Source organism: Dipodomys ordii, unplaced genomic scaffold (genome assembly GCF_000151885.1).
Source record: "Dipodomys ordii isolate 6190 unplaced genomic scaffold, Dord_2.0 Scaffold70, whole genome shotgun sequence".
NCBI classification, from domain to species: Eukaryota; Metazoa; Chordata; class Mammalia; order Rodentia; family Heteromyidae; genus Dipodomys; species Dipodomys ordii.
Genome location: NW_012267286.1, coordinates 8,626,436 through 8,642,569, shown reverse-complemented (window position 1 = coordinate 8,642,569; position 16,134 = coordinate 8,626,436). Strand labels below are relative to the sequence as shown.

At 36.1% G+C, this 16,134-nt stretch overlaps 1 protein-coding gene across 2 annotated transcripts; it reads right to left on the bottom strand.

Annotated features, from left to right (window-relative positions):
• Window positions 1–1,309: 1,309 nt before the first annotated feature.
• On the bottom strand, window positions 1,310–16,021 carry Ints12 (integrator complex subunit 12). 2 transcript variants are annotated; one of them, XM_013023839.1, is made up of 7 exons: window positions 15,971–16,021; window positions 11,808–11,972; window positions 10,322–10,474; window positions 8,455–8,642; window positions 7,740–7,899; window positions 6,631–6,777; window positions 1,310–2,536 (listed from the first exon to the last, which is right to left on the bottom strand). In XM_013023839.1, exons 2-7 carry the CDS (start codon window positions 11,961–11,963, stop codon window positions 1,952–1,954), a joined length of 1,389 nt encoding a protein of 462 aa, XP_012879293.1. In that variant the 5' UTR covers window positions 11,964–11,972; window positions 15,971–16,021; the 3' UTR covers window positions 1,310–1,951. The 2 variants fall into 2 exon arrangements, with proteins under 2 accessions (XP_012879293.1, XP_012879292.1); XM_013023838.1 differs by having other exon boundaries at window positions 15,689–16,001.
• Between the last annotated feature and the right edge of the window lie 113 nt (window positions 16,022–16,134).

Below are 16,134 nucleotides of genomic sequence, written 5' to 3'. Positions count from 1 at the left end.
GTGCTGTCCCTCAGCTCTTCAGCTCAAGGCTAGCATTCTAGCACTTGAGCTACAGCCCCACTTCTGGTTTTCTGGTGGTTTTATTGGAGATAGGAGTCTCAAGGTCTTTCCTGCCTGGGCTGGCTTTGAACCGCGATCCTCAGATCTCAGCCTCCTGAGTAGCTAGGATTACAAGCGTGAGCCACCAGCGTCCGGCTTAATTCTTTTTAAACAAGTGAATGTACAACATTTATTTTAAAATATAGATTCTTTAAAGTACACATATTAAAGTTTAGAGAATGTAAATTAATCCAGCAATGCAAAATTGCTTTGGGTAATGAAATCATGGTAAAAGGTCACACTGCACATACTCCAGAAAAGTATCCCAAGCATGAAAGTTGAGCAGTGTAGAAGAGGTACAATGCACATTTTTAATCAGAGCAGTGCAATGTATGTCATACTTTAAGTACTGGAATATTGCATATAATCAAAACATTAATTTTTAGAGATGGTTATTAAGTGCCTGTCACTATTTGGGATGAATGTAATTTAGGTGATTTTATGAAACTGTTTCTACTACTGAAATACAGAATGCAAAATCTTCTCTAGCTCTTTGGATTTTTGTTCATTCCAAAACCTCTAAAGCTCTGTTAATAAAAGAAGAAATTATCTCTTAAGATGGCAAAAGCCAAACGAACACCTTTATGGCCCATTTGTAGTAATTATGGCTTCACACTGTAGTCAATGAATTACTATATATTGAAAACATCTAGACCCCATAATATTAAAGCTAAATTAGGCACAGAATTACATTATAGTTGATAAAAATAATTAAATTTAATTGACTAGAGGACATTGGAATTTATATTTTCCAGGAAGAGACCACTAGTTTAACAAGTTATGGTTTTACAAGTCTAATTTTATGTCCTCTCTATATTCTCTAAGTGGTATGTAAAAAATTCCATCACTAATTCTGTGATTTATAAAAATATAACATACCTTTAACAATAGAACATACCTTTAATTCAGGGCTACTAGACTCAAACTGAGTCTCTGCCGGCTAAATACACCTAGGTACAGTTTGCCTTTTCTTGTTTTGTCTTTCAGAAAAATAATCCACATTTTAGAAAAGACTGGAATGGGATGTTATTAAATAATCTAGGGAATATATTCTTCATTCATTACTTAAAAATATCAGGATGGCTTATAAATGTACTCATGGCTTTCTCCAATTTCTTATATAATTTTAAATATTGTAATAATGTTCTATTTTGTAAGGTATTTTCTTTGCAGATTTTCTCAAGAATTCTCAGGAATGTGCACAACAAAGTCGAGTCAAAATTCTGCTTTTATTGAATATATACTACTAGCATATATTCCATTGGTAATGTGGGGAAATGTGGACACATGAGAAAAGGGGCCTTAAAGAGGCATGAGAACGCACAATCTGTTGGAAGAGATCAATTCTTACACAAAGTGATGTGAAGTGATTTTAAACTTTAATATACATACAGGGAATGAGAAATCAATCACAAAAATTTTGAAAAAAGACAAAATAATTGAAGAGATAGAATTAGTTCCCAAGAGGGTGATGATGATTGAACCAGAACACTCAGAATATTGGAAGGAAAGCATTAAAAGAAATCCTTATGTTGGATCATCCCTGTAAGGCACCTCATTCAGCAGGATCGACTCTTGGGGCGATTTTCTAGATGAACAATGTCTTTTAAAGTTGCATATATTATCAGTCTTCTGTAGGTCTCATCAAGAATCAGTCATTTTAACAAAAATGTTAGATCTTTAATAAGAAAGATTCCAAGTTTGACTAAATAATATTTAGCATCGTGAAGAAACAATAGAACTTTGATTCTCAAGATTTTTTTTATTAAATTGTGTTCATGTTTTAACAATAATTGCTTTTTTTTTTAAACCACTAAAGTAGATGATTGATATAAAAACCTACTTGGCTACACTACTTCTTGAGTTTCTTTTGGGCCGCCTTCTTCTTGACCATTTGCAATCGCTTCATGGCATTGAGCTGTGATTCTTGAGAAGTTGGGCCTTTAAGGGATACTGAGGGAGTGCTGCTTGAGTCTGAAGTGGTTTTGCTAGTGGTGCTTCCACTGGGGCCTGAAGTACCACTATTTCCATTCCCACTTAGTTGGCTGCTGCTTCCTGGAACTAAACTACTAGGACTAGGAAGACCTACTTTGCTGACATTGTCACAACTAACTGAGCGACTCAGGCCAGTTTTGCCTAAGGTTAGCGGTGGAAGTGGTTTCAATGGTACAGTGGGTGTGGTGCTATTACCAGAACCTATTTTGGAACCTATTCCACCTTTCGATGTTGTTGCCAGACCAGTCAAGCCCACAGGCTTCTGGTTAGCTGAAGAGGTAGTAGGTTTCCCACTATTGTTTTGTGTTGTTGAACTCAATTTTGCTGTTGAGGGACCAGCAGAAGAAGTTTTGGCTGCAAAGGCAGCCCATCCAGTTAGGCCACTAGTTACTGAAGAGGAAACATTGTTACTAGAAGAGTTTCCCGAAATAACTGTGGATGGCTAAAACAAAACAAAAAAAAAACAAAAGTGATAAATCTTACATCAGAGCCAAGTATAACCTATACTTATATCCTTGAATATAACAGACTTGTTAGGTACAAAAGTAGTAACTTGCAAAATTTAAACCATATCTCAAAATTAGGGTTCTGTTAAGCAGACCTGAAATAAAATATGAATGGCTAGTGGGGTTTGCTACTGTTTACAACCTTCCCTCCCCACCCACTACTGAGGCTTGAACTCAGGGATTTGCCTTCTTGTTTGGCTTTTTTCATTCATGGCTGGATCTCTACCACTTAAGCCATTTCTCCAGTCTCATGTTTTGCTGGTTAACTAGAGATAAGTCAAGGAGGTTTGTCTGATCAGCTGGCTTCAACCAGCTAAGTAGAACTACATACATGAGTTAGTAGCACCTGCTCGCACATTCTTATTGAAATGATTCCAAAAGAAAATGATGAAATGCCTTTTTTGGCAATTGCTTTAGGACCCAGGAGAAAGCTACAGCAAAAAAAATCTGACTTAGTGCTTTAACCATTTTTTTACTCAGAGGTATTATCTAGTTCAGAAAAACATCTAATTCTTTAGATTTTGTTCTAAATGACTGAGGATCATGCCAAAGTTGAATCCATACTTAGTAGACAAAAATGTTTACACCCAGGATATTCAAGAGATGCCTGAGATAAAGATCCAGTCAGTAATTATTTCAGTTGTATACAAACTATAAAGTCATATGTATATAATATATATACAAGCTGTAAAGTCATTATGAAGCAATAGCTCTAGTACTGTAAATTATATGTATATACACAGAAACAATTATTTGGAAGTGTATAGAGATCAGGAGTACTGTGGTTTGAGGCTCACTTGGGCAATAGCTTGATGGCATTGTTCCTGTTATCTCAGCTAAGTGGGGAAGCATGAAGCATAAATAGGAAGATCGGAGCCCACAATGGCTTGGGCAACATACGTTTTCCCCCAGCAAAAGAAGTGAAACCCTATGGTGAAAGATGTGGCTCAAGTGGTACAGCACCTGCCTAGCAAACAGAACCTAAAAATACATCTCCACATAAAAAAAAAATTAATTAGTTAAAAAAAGATCTCATGGATTCAGTTTGACAATTTACCCATATTTTCACTGAACCTATTTCATAATAGATTCCTGCTTCTACATCCAAGGTTCAATTAACTGCCACACACACACACACACACGTAATATAATCAGGACAGAGATGCTTATTGTTCCACACTGGCTGGCACTCTGACACCTGAGCCATGCCTCCGACCCAAATATGTTTCTCAAGGACATAAACACTTTAACCTCTCTGACAAACTTCCTACTTAGTTAATAAGAGGCTTACACCAATACCAGTGTTCCAATGTAAATATATATTGTTCCTATTAACACAACAACAGTTGTTTTCACTTTCCAACAAGGCAAAATGTTCTTTGCTCAAATTTATTGTAAATTGAACTTATTATTGACATTCTCTTCCTGTTAAGAACAGTTTACAAAAGTGTTGGGTTCACACAGCAGTCAAGAGTAAAGTTTTATTTTTTAAAAAAATCATGCTTTAAAAACTGGTTATTAGTCAAGCACCAGTGATTTTAAGCCTGTTATTCTAGCTACTCAGGAGGCAGAAATGAGGATCACAGTTTAAAGCCAGTCTGGGCAAACAAAAGAAACTCTTGTTTCCAATTAACCTGCTAAAAGCCAAAAGTAGAGCTATGTGTGGCTCAAGTCGTATAGTACCAGGCAGCCTTAAGTGAAAAAACTAAGGGACAGTTCTAGGCCCTGAGTTCAACCCTAGTACCAGCACAACCACACATACACTAAGTTACTATTATGCTTCAAATATATGCAATTTTATTTTGGAACTGTACGCTGCAAGAACAGATAAAATACTTTGAGCTGGATAAAAGGTAGACTTCAATACTGTCTTCATGTGAACATTTTTAACCAATATAATCAAAACAGAGGGTTTTCAAACCTTCATTTTATAAGACTTTTGTTCACATATTCTGAAAAGTGGTATATTTTTGTAATACGGCATATGAAAACTTCACAGAAAAATTATATTTTTAGAGGAATACACACCGGTAATGGTAGAAAAAGACAAGAATGCAAAAGGGCACAGGTACAGAAAACTTGTGATTTTGAGAGTAACTTTTCCCCCCTTTTCCTTTCTATTACACATAAAATTGCCTGCTATATATAGCTAAATAGCTTTCCAACATTGTTAATCAAGGAAAACTCATATGAAACAATTTAAAAAGACAAAGCCTTAGGAAATGTAAACAAAAAACAAATTCTCTGTGTTTGGCACTTTATTTCAATGTTTTGTCATTGCGGGATCCTGCTTTTCAACAGGATGACAATTTGCAATAAAATCAGGACAAAGGAAAGTACTTTCTTACATTTTATTGTAGAAAATAAAATTTCGCAAACTTTTTTTTTTTCCGTTGCCTGTCCTGAGGCTTGAACTCAGGGCATAGGTTCTATAACTGATCTTTTGTGCTCAAGGCTAACACTCAACTGCTTGAGCCAGATCTCCATGTTCAGTTTTCTAGTGGTCAACTGGAGGAGATATAAGTCTGCTTGGGCTGGCTTTCGAAACTTGACCCTCAGATTTCAGCCTCCTGAGTAGCTAGGATTTATAGATGTGAGCCACAGGATGCCTGACTTAAATGTTTTATAATTTAAAATATCTTTTTGCTATTACTACAGTTAAGAAAACAATTGCCTGTTGTATGTGAACAGGAACAAACTTTTTTTCACAGTAAACATTTATCATACAACATCAAAATCTCTCAGACAAAAACAACCAAAATATGAATTTATTTGCCATAAAATGATTTCATGTAGGATTGCCTAAAAGTAAACTTTTCTTTTTTTTTTTTTTAGTCAGTTCTGGGGCCTGAACTCAGGGCCTGGATGCTGTCCCAAAGCTTCTTTTGCTCAAAACTAGTACCCTACCACTTGAGCCATAGTGCCACTTCTAGCTTTTTCTGAATAGTTTATTAAAGATGAACATTTCTTGGACTTTCCTGCCCAGGCTGGCTTTGAACTGCTGCAATCCTCAGATCTCAGCCTCCTGAGTAGCTGGGATTACAGGCGTGAGCCACCAGCTAAAAAGTAAACTTTAATAGTAACAGGTTATAAGAAAATATACCAAAAATAATTAAGTATAGAACATAACTAATTTTAATAAATTAGTTCTTGTTTTATTCTAATTCATTACATTCCTTTATAATGAATCAATAATGGATATCCCCTTTGATTATCAACTCTTTTTTAGTGAATAAAGTAAAAAAAAATTCTTCAAGTAAAATTACCAGTAATTTTTAGAGCATCTTATATTCATATATTTTATATCAAACAAAAGTTCTTGAGCTTGCTATCTAGCTACTGAGACGAGGTAGTACCGTCAATATTTTCTGGGGCTGATCTTTGAGAATTTGGGCTTAAGTGTTTTTCTTCTGTTTATAGCTCATTAGTGGAATATATAATTCAACAAAAGTATACTTTTTCTTATAAAATTATTTTAGGAAAATATTTTATTCTATGACATTATCACTATATGAAGGCTAATAATGGACTATAGGAACTCAGAAAATGAAGAGTGGTTCTCCCACTATACTGTATGGTTTCTTTGTATAAAGAGTAAATACTATGAAAGCTCATAATAATAAAGAAAATAATCCATGAGACCAATTAAGAAAATTTCTTCAATAGTCAATCTACTTCTTGGAAAAACATTTAAGAGGCCAATGAGCTCTAATGGTGTGAGTACTAGTGAAATTATTTCTACTGTTGGCACTAATTAGAATTTAATCCAAATTTGTCCTTGGAAATAAGTATCCAATATATAAAAAAGCTAAGAAATGTCATTCTGAAATAATCCTAGATTGTTCTTTCTGATAAAAACAAATACTTGGATTATATATTCAATGATTAAATGTTCCCTTTCTAGCTAGTTAATAAAATGTATTTTCAACATATAGTAATGCAATATATAGTTTTCCATTCGATTTTTAAGTTATTCATCCATTGCTTAAGACTAGATTAAGATATAACTGTAGATAAAAATGGACCATACCTTGACTTCTGTTCTCTTGAAGGCTAAGAAAGTTGTTTCCTGCTTTAGTTTAGTTTCTGGCTTCTTAACCAATGGATCCTTGACAGCTGGAGCTACAGAAACAACTGTGGGGGCTGGTTTCTGTGGTGGCTTCTGAGATTTTTGAGCCTATATTAAAAAAACAACAGTGGATTAACTGAAATATGAAAACAAAAGATAAGGTAAAATAAAAGTTAAATTTCTAATATTGTGATGACACTGAAGATACAGATTGCAAGACATATATTTTTATCATTTTACTATTAGTTTTATAGATTTTTTTTATCATTTTCTAAATAGTAATAATACAAGGAAGACATAAATAGGAGGATCACAATCCAAGGGCAGCTTAGGGCAAAATCGGGACTGTACCCAAAACCATAACTAAAGCAAATATGTGCTGAGGCCTTGACTCAAGTGTCACCTCCCAACAAATGCAAGGCCTTAAATTCAAACAAAATAAGTCTTCATCTAAGGAGGAAGAAAAATTAGGGGAGAGATATATCATTGAATAGATAGCAACTTCTTGATTTCTAATTTATCTATTTTTTACATCAAGTGAAACTAGAAAACTATGGCATATAATAAGTTATGCTAATGAACAGCAAAATGAGATAGTACATTGGAAATACAACCTAAACAGCCACTCTAAGAATATGAGGGAAACACAGATAGAAAGACAGGGCACACATACAAATACTGCTGCTGTGCAGTTATAGAGCTGATGGTTTCAACTCAACCAGGAATGGACAAGTTCTATTTCCTATCAGACTCAACAAAGACAGACTTTGTATTTCATCTCTTTCCACAGTGCTTTCTCAGTATTATAAAGTGCTTATAAATACACTGACATATTAATCCTGCTTATTTATCTGAATTAGAGGGCGCTAAAAGCTGAATAGAGAAAAATGCATATAATACAGATCTGGTCTTTAGGCAAAGAAACATAAAACACACATACCATATATACACAGACACTTTAAAAAAACAGCTTAAACCTTATATTTTAATATATTAGGTGGTCATTTTAAAATTTTGAACGCATGCATCAAGTGAAGGACTAGTTAAAACAGACATAAAATAATCCCTACCATTCTTTTCATTTGTCTGGTACATCGGGCACAATACCATACCAGGCGAGGGTCATTCACTTCTTTGTCTGTTACTTGGGGTTTATGGCAATCTTGGTGGTAGAGATTATGACACTCCTGACATTCTACTAATTGATTACCAGATGCCACTGTCATTTGTCTAAGGAAAAAAAACAAAACCACACATTATACTTTCTTGAATTTAACACCTGAAATTCATTTCAGAGTGGTTCCTGTTACATTTGATACGTTAAAAAGAAAACGAAATTTTCACTAAAAGTGAAAATTAACAAATCCCAACACACAGACTGCACAGGCACTTCATTTATTTTGAAGGCAATATATTATATGCCATAAATTTGGTTATATTTTCCTAGTTAGTTCTCATTGTGTATTTTTTCCTATTTCTAGAAGGCAGCAGATTCTGACTAGTCTTCAGATAAGTCTATCAACAATTCAGAGGAAAAGAAAGCAATACAGATTTCTTACTTTCTACTTAACATACTCTTCCTCACTAATGAATACAAACACTTTCCTTCTGGAACCCCAGAATTAAAAATTTTAACCATTTTCGAGATGTTAAATTGCTGTATGGGCAGTTGATAAGACAATCTACTTATTTGTTCTTCACCTTCAAATAATAAAAATGAAATAGAAATGCCCCAAAACAAGAAGGGATTGTTTGTTCTTCCAAAGAAACTAATGTATAACTTACCTACAAACTACACAGGCCAAGCCCATTTCCATGGCAAAATCATCAGCACTAGTCTCTTCAAAACTAGAAAGGTCAGCCATAGCCAAATCCTTGCTGGTTTGGACAGTGATGGGGGAGGTTCGAGTATCTGGTTTCTCCAATCTAGGTTTCTTTGGAATGTCACCTCCTTCCGTAATTTCTGATTTCATCTATTAAAAGAACCCAATCAGAATAATAAAAGTAGAACAAAATGCTAAACTTTAAATTCTTGAGAGATAAGATGGAAAGCATGCAATAAGCTATATTTAGGGACAGATGGGCACATTAAAGATCTGTGGAAGAATTATAACTAACTTGTGCCCACTACCTTTAAAAAAAAAAATAGCAAGGCCAGAAGCAGGTGGCTCACTCCAGTAATCCTACCTAGTCAAGAGGCTGAAATCTGAGGATCACAGTTACAGCCCTAGCAGGAAAGTCTGTGAGACTCTTATCTCCAAAAAACTACGAAAAAGGAGAAATGGCGCTGTGGCTCAAATGGTAGAGCGTTGGCCTTGAGCACAAAGACACTCAGTGATAGCACCCTGACCCTGAGTTCAAGCCCCAAGCTGGAAAAAAAAAAATTAAAAATTTAAAAAAAATAGCAAGGCAAAAATGAATAAATCAGAACAGTTTGGTATATACTTATATTTCTCTTTGTATTCTATTAAAGAATTCTAGAAGTTCACTAGATTTACTTGTACTGTCTCATCTATATATTTATGTATATATGTATTTTTTAAGCACGATGCTAGATTTGAAATCAGCATTAGTAAGTCTATTTTTATCTTATGTATTTTAAGCTATGAACTACTAGTATTTAAACTCTACTGGAAAAAAAAATAAATAATAAGCATTCTACCATTATCTAGAAATAACACAGGACCCTATGTACTTGAAAGTTAGTTCTGGATCTTTTAAAATATGAACAGGGTAGGTAAAACTGTTGAATCATAAAATCTGAAATTTGGTAAGACATAGAAAATTTGGAGTCTTATCTTTGTTGGTTAGAATAAACTTCAGTGCAGCCATTTTAGAAAGCAATTTGACAATACTTAGGAGTTAAACATTACAGATTCTATTTTTCACCATATAGGTAAAAATCCTATACAAATCACAGTCACAAAAAGTTAGCATAGCACAAAGATCCTAGTTTCTTGTCAGTAGATGAATGGATAAACTAGTTTATTCATAGATAATTATAAAGTCATTAAAATTTATCTAGTTCTACATGCATAACACAAATTTCACTGTTGAGTGGAAAAAAGTTACCACAGTATGATTATCACTGTAGAAGTTTAAAAGCACAAAAATAATATATAGCTTATGAGTACCCAGCATTTAACAAAATTAGAAACATCTATGGAGTAGTATGGTCTACCTTGAGGGAAAGAGTTATTGAGGAAAATCTTAGCTTATTTTCATTAACTACTAATTTTTCATTACTATTTTCAAAATTTGTCCAAAATATACAATCAAAGCATTGTCTATGGCCTTGGTAACACGCTTTCCTAATGTAACAAAGTTCATATTCAGTCATGTTTCTTCTGCCTTTTTATTTTTATTTGTCAGCAACCATTTTAGACAGAATCTCTCAATTAGGGCACAGTTTACTTTGAAATCACTGTATCTCCAAAGGCCAAAACATTTGTTGAAAGTAGTATGTAAATGGTTTAAGAAAAGGTTTCGAAATTTTACTCCATTTTCAAAACGTTAGCATTTATCCAAGTATATTACTGAGTGCCCATTATGTATGTATATCCTATTATATAAAAGAAGTAGACATAAAACAGTTTCTGTTTATGGAAAAATAATTTACTTTCTTATAAACAAAGTCAAAATATGATCTTACTTTATCAGCAGGTCTCTTTTCAGCTTCCTTCTTTACTTTTTCAGCCGTGAGGACTTTGCCATTATTATTGCCAGAAGGAAGAGTGGATGCTGTTTTAGGCTCTTGTTTAATAGAAATAGATTTTGTGCTTGAAATTTTTGGTGGCTCTACATCCTAAAGTGCAAAATAAAAAGATACCAGTTCTTAAGTATTCATATTACCTAATATGTTATAAGCAATAGATAATAAACTTAAGCAATTTCCAGTTAAAAACTGAGATAATATGTTATGACCAATGTAATGTCCTTTTCTTAAGTAGCTTTACTGAGAAAAGCTGACATAACTGCACGTATTTAAGTATGAAGCTTGCTAAGGTTTGACACTAGCAATGCAATCATTGTAATAAACATATCCATCATACTTCCAAATTTCCTGGTAGTCCTTTGTAATCAATACCCTGTGGGTATGTATCTTAAGAAAAAAGTACACCCCTCTGTATGGTATTTTCACAATAAAAAATTTAAAATAAATAAAAACAAAAAATAATAAAAAAGAAAAAAGTACTGAGCCTGAGGCTTGACTATGTCTTGAGCTTCAGACTGTGATTAGACTTCAGCTAATTATATAGTGCTCTGTCTTTTCCTTCTTAGTTTAAGTACCAACTTTCTCAGACCTGGGGGAGTTTTAGGGACAGAAAGAATTTGAAAAGAATTCTGAGTATATATAAAAGAATATAATAAGCATTGTCATTCACTAAGAACCTTTTTATATTCCAGGCAGACATTACACTAATTGACTCACATATTTTACCTGTTGTAATTTTCATAACTCTACAAAGTAGTTCTTATTCTCCCCACTTGCCAATAAAAAAACAGCAGCTGTGTGAAATGAAGTTACCATACAACCCAGTTTCCTTATTGTAAAATGAGGAAAATAAGCAATTCCAATCACAAAAGATGATTATCATAATTGAAATTACACACAAACCACTCAGAAGTGTCTGGGATGTGGTAAACATTCACAATACACTATTGTCATCATGCAACTAAAAGAGGTAACCTGGGATTTTAAAAAGGTGTCTTCACTTCCAGAATATTCTTATTAGATAAACCTGCCACTGACTGCTTCATTATTACCAAGATTGGAGCTACACAGTTCTGACTTCACCTATACCTCTCTTCCCTTAAATCATATTCTAGCCATCTTACCCACTGTTTGGAAAATGCTCAGCCCTTTACTTCATTTAAGTGCTTGTCCTAAAACATTACAGAATAATTAATACTAAGTTGTGGTTACATTCAGCAACTTAAATTGACAATAAATAATTGAAGTGGAATTCTACATGCACAAAGTAGAACTATTCTGTGTGGTATATGAGTTCTCTGAAAGCTTGAGAGAATGAAGGAAACTAAAGAATTTAAGTTCTTCCTTTTTGAGATGACCTAAATGCGATTACTGTACTACTACTACAAAACTCTATCCAAGTTTTAAACTCATATGTAGATACCTTTTGAGTTGGACGGTAACCCGAGTCGATGCCCCGAGCCAATGATTCATCAAGCAATGCTTTTAGCTTTTCAGCAGAATCTTTACTCTTTGAATGTAAGAAACCTAGAGCTTTTAAAAAAATGGGATCAAGTTCCAAGTTCACAGTAGCAGCCATTGTAAACACCTGAAAGAATTTTTTAAAAAGTGGAAAGTAATTTAGAGACAAGATATAATTACCAATGTTCAAGTTTTTTCATTTTATTTATAATACTGTGCAAATTTAAAATGACTAAGAGGTTACTACAGAAAAACTGAAATTTCTGTGGGGGGGTAGGGAGAATTGGGTGGGGGGGGCGGGAGGGGGGAGGCTGGGAAGGGATGGGAGGGGAAACAAAGGAGGAGGCTACAATGCTTGATAAGAAATGTACTCATTATCTTGCCCATGTAGTTGTAACCCCTCTGTACAGTATTTTCACAATAAAAAATAAATAATTTTTTTTTTTAAAAAAGAAAAACTGAAATTTCTTTTCTATCTCTGACTGAAATAACAAGAGCGCTGTTAGGTGTTTTTTTTTGTTTTTTTTTTTGATAGGTTGTGGGGCTTGAACTCTGGGCCTGGGCACTATCCCTCAGCAATTCAGTTCAAGGCTAGAACTCTACCATTTGAGCCACAGCACCACTTCCGGTTTTCTGAGTGGTTTATTGGAGATAAGTGTCTCACAGACTTTTCCTGCTGGCTTTGAACCACGATCCTCAGATCTCAGCCTCCTGAGTAGCTAAGATTACAGGCGTGCACCGATGCCGGGTTGCATTGTCAGTTTTGAGACAGGGTCAATCTCACTATGTACCCTGGGCTGGATCTCTCTGGGTAGACCAGGTTGGTCTTAATTTGTTGGGATTCTAGGTATGCACCAACATGCCCAGCAATGGCAGACTTTTAAAGGCAGATCTTCCCTGGCACAGAACTTTCTATTTTAAGCAACACCTTGTATAGTTTTAGTAATAGGAATTTGGCTGTGTTTAGGTCAACTTTACAAAATGTCTTCTTTTATACCTTACTTTGAGAACAGAACAAAACCAGAGATTCAGTGTACACATGTGTGGGGTAGCAGGTGGATACTGAATCACAGAAGGACCATGGTTAAGGATGTGGTAAGTGATAGCTGCAGAGGCCATTGTGGCACCTTGTACCGCAATATATCTTTTCCTCTTTTTATTCCTCTGTCCCCATTTTAAATATCTCAGAAAATATATTAAATATCAGCTTATTATGCCACATCTAGATGGTGACGTCTCATGCATTAGCCTATTTTATACAAAGTAATGTCTCTGCAGTACGGCTCTGGATATATATGTATATCTCACAAGGCTACACAACAAAGTTTTATGAAACTCTAAAACATTACAAAGTTGTATTTTCTGGGATTACCGATATTATCAAGTGGTTCTATTTCTTTTTGTTGTTTTTGTTGGTCGTGGGGCCTGAACTCTGGGCCTGGGTGCTATCCCTCAGCTCTTCAGCTCAAGGCTAGTGCTCTACCACTTGAGCCACAGCACCACTTCTGGCTTTTTCTGCTTATGTGGGGCCGAGGAATTGAACCCAGGGCTTCATGCATGCAAGGCAAGCACTCTACCACTGAGCCACCTTCCCAGCCCCAAGTGGTTCTATTTCTACTTGCCGCTTTTTCAAATACTTCTCCAAGCAAAGAATTGTTGGAATAAAAAAAAAGTATTCTTCATATTCAATCCTTTGATCAAAATATACAGCTTACAATCTTCTTTGGTCCCTGAAGTTAATATTGTAAAAACTCAACACATACATTGCTACAGTTAAAGATCTATCAACACAGTAATTCCCATTTTCAGGATTTATGTCATTAAAACTTGCTGCAGGTGGAATTCTGGCATATGAAAGCCAAGTTGAAAATGGATTGTTTACTCCTTTTCCCTCTACTCACCTCTTTTAAGTTTCACATGACATTCAAATATGCACACTTCTAGGCTCAAATTCTGTATTCCCAGATTACTAGGTGGACCTAAAGATATCTCAAATTCAATTATAACTAAAAGTTGAGGTTATGGTTATTCTCACCTTGTATTTCACTTTTTTTCCCCAATAAATGATACCACTCTCTGGTCATCAAGGTTCAGGGCTCTTTCCTTACTCTTTATATCTAATCAGAAATATTCCTGTTGAATCTAACACAGTACCATTTTTTTTATGTTGCACTGTTACTACTCAAATTAAGATTGTCATTCATTTATCTGAATTTTAATAATAATTTGGTTATTCTGTCTTCCTATATTTGCTATTTTAATATTTCATTCAGATTTTTCCCTTTTACATTTTTCTTATTTTCTTGATGAAAAACTAAAGGCTTCCCATCATCTTCAAAACTATGCCCTAATTTCTTGGCCTAGCATTTAAGAACACTCACTAACACATACAAATATATATTCATCTTTCCAAGATATTCCCTACAGTAGAACAATTGGCTAGCTTTTGCCATTCTTCATTTCTGAGAATCTTGTGCATTTTTATATTTCCAAACACCATTAAGATCCACTTTAAAACATTACTTCTAATGAAAGATCAGACAGCTACTGTGATTCTCCTTCCCAAATCCTGTTAATAATATCTTCCTGCTAAGGTACCTTTTAGTCTCTTTTATAGTGCCAGGATTGTGTACCTTGTACCATGTTATTTTTCTTCACAAGTGCCATTATATACTTTATAAAACAGTTCTTCAGGAAGAGGCTCTGTACCTATTTTGCCAACTTACCACTTTGTAGCATGCTAAAATAAGTGATCAAAGTGGAATGAATGATCAATGTATTATGGTCTTGTCTCTCTCCCTACACCATTTGAATAATTTCTCACATTACTGCACCAAAAGTCATAAAAGAAAGTCAACTTTTCCCCTATCAAACAAAATCAAATCTCAAATAGCAAAAACAAAACCACCTCTCATATACTGGGAATTTGTCTAATGCTCCTGTTTGCAATGCTCTTTCTTCCCAATCTTTCGATTTTGGCATCAACTCATTAATTCCATTAGAGTTGTAAACTCAGGGAGAACAGGGTTGGTTTTTTTTTGTTGTTGTTTTGTTTATTTGGTGCTCTGCTGGTTCCCTAATTCTTCTAATTTAAAAGGTGTTTATAAACAATAAGCTACGTTCTTGCTTAAATTTTAATTTCTAGAGCTTTTGTAATCTCAAATTAAATCAAATGTTCTTAGGTAAGTATAAATTTATGCTTTTCTCTAAATCTCATTTCCCTCCCTATCTGCCAGTCTTTAAAGCTGATTTGCACGTGCAACAACAACAAACCGAACAATCTAACAGCAAACACTATTCGTGTAGTGTGCAATGGCTGGACGGCTGTCTTATTTCAGCCCTCAAAGAAACTTCCCGATTCACGTATTTACAAGCTTTCGCATTCTTTTTCTTTTTCATCCCTCCACTGGATACTTGGCCCCCTCCCCAATCGAATACTAATCACACCGTGGAGGAGCTGAAAAGCAAAAGGAAACGCTTGGAAAAAGAAACGTGAACCCCTCCATCAAAGCAAAACATCTCGAAGAGCCAGGTGGCTCACGCCTGTCATCCTAGCTACTCAGAAGGCTGAGACCTGATGATCACGGTTCGAAGCCAGCCCGGGCAATAAAGTTCCTGAGACGTTCATCTCCTTTGACTACCAAAAAGCCAGCAAGCAGGTGAGCTGCGGCTCAGGTGGTGGAGCGCCAGCTTTGAGCAAGACGCGCTTAGGGCACAGAAGCCAGTCCCTGAGTTCCAGCCTCAGCATCGGCACCCGCAAGCAAGCAAACCAACCCAAGGCCTTGCACGTAAGCCCTAGAGATGGGGGAGCCAGAAGATAAGGCTGAAAAGAGGGAGCAGTACCGGAGGGGTGCGGTAACCACCCCGGACTTCCGAGACCCGGTTCCGAGGTCCAGGTCCCGGGGCCTCGGTCCTCAGCCCGCAGCTCCCTCGGAGGCACAGCCCTCCGCGACGGGGGCCGGAGCTCTCACGCCGGGCCGCGCAGCCGCCTGCAACTTGGGAGATTCATCCTCGAGCAGAGGGTGGACACTAAGTCTGCGCAGAGCTACAGTCCTTCTCGGCCCTCGCGGGGGTCTCGAGGCCCCCAGAAGCATCCCGGCGCCGGGACGTGCCGGCACCACTCACCGCTCCGCCCCGCCGCGCAGTCCGTTCCCAGGCTCTCCTTCCGAACGTGTCCCCCGGCGTTTTGCCGGCGGTCCAACACAAAGGTTCCGGAAAGCAAGCGCGGAGAGGAACGTGTCTCGGTGACGCAGCCGGAAGTGGCGCCACACGCCGTCTTCCGGCCCGCC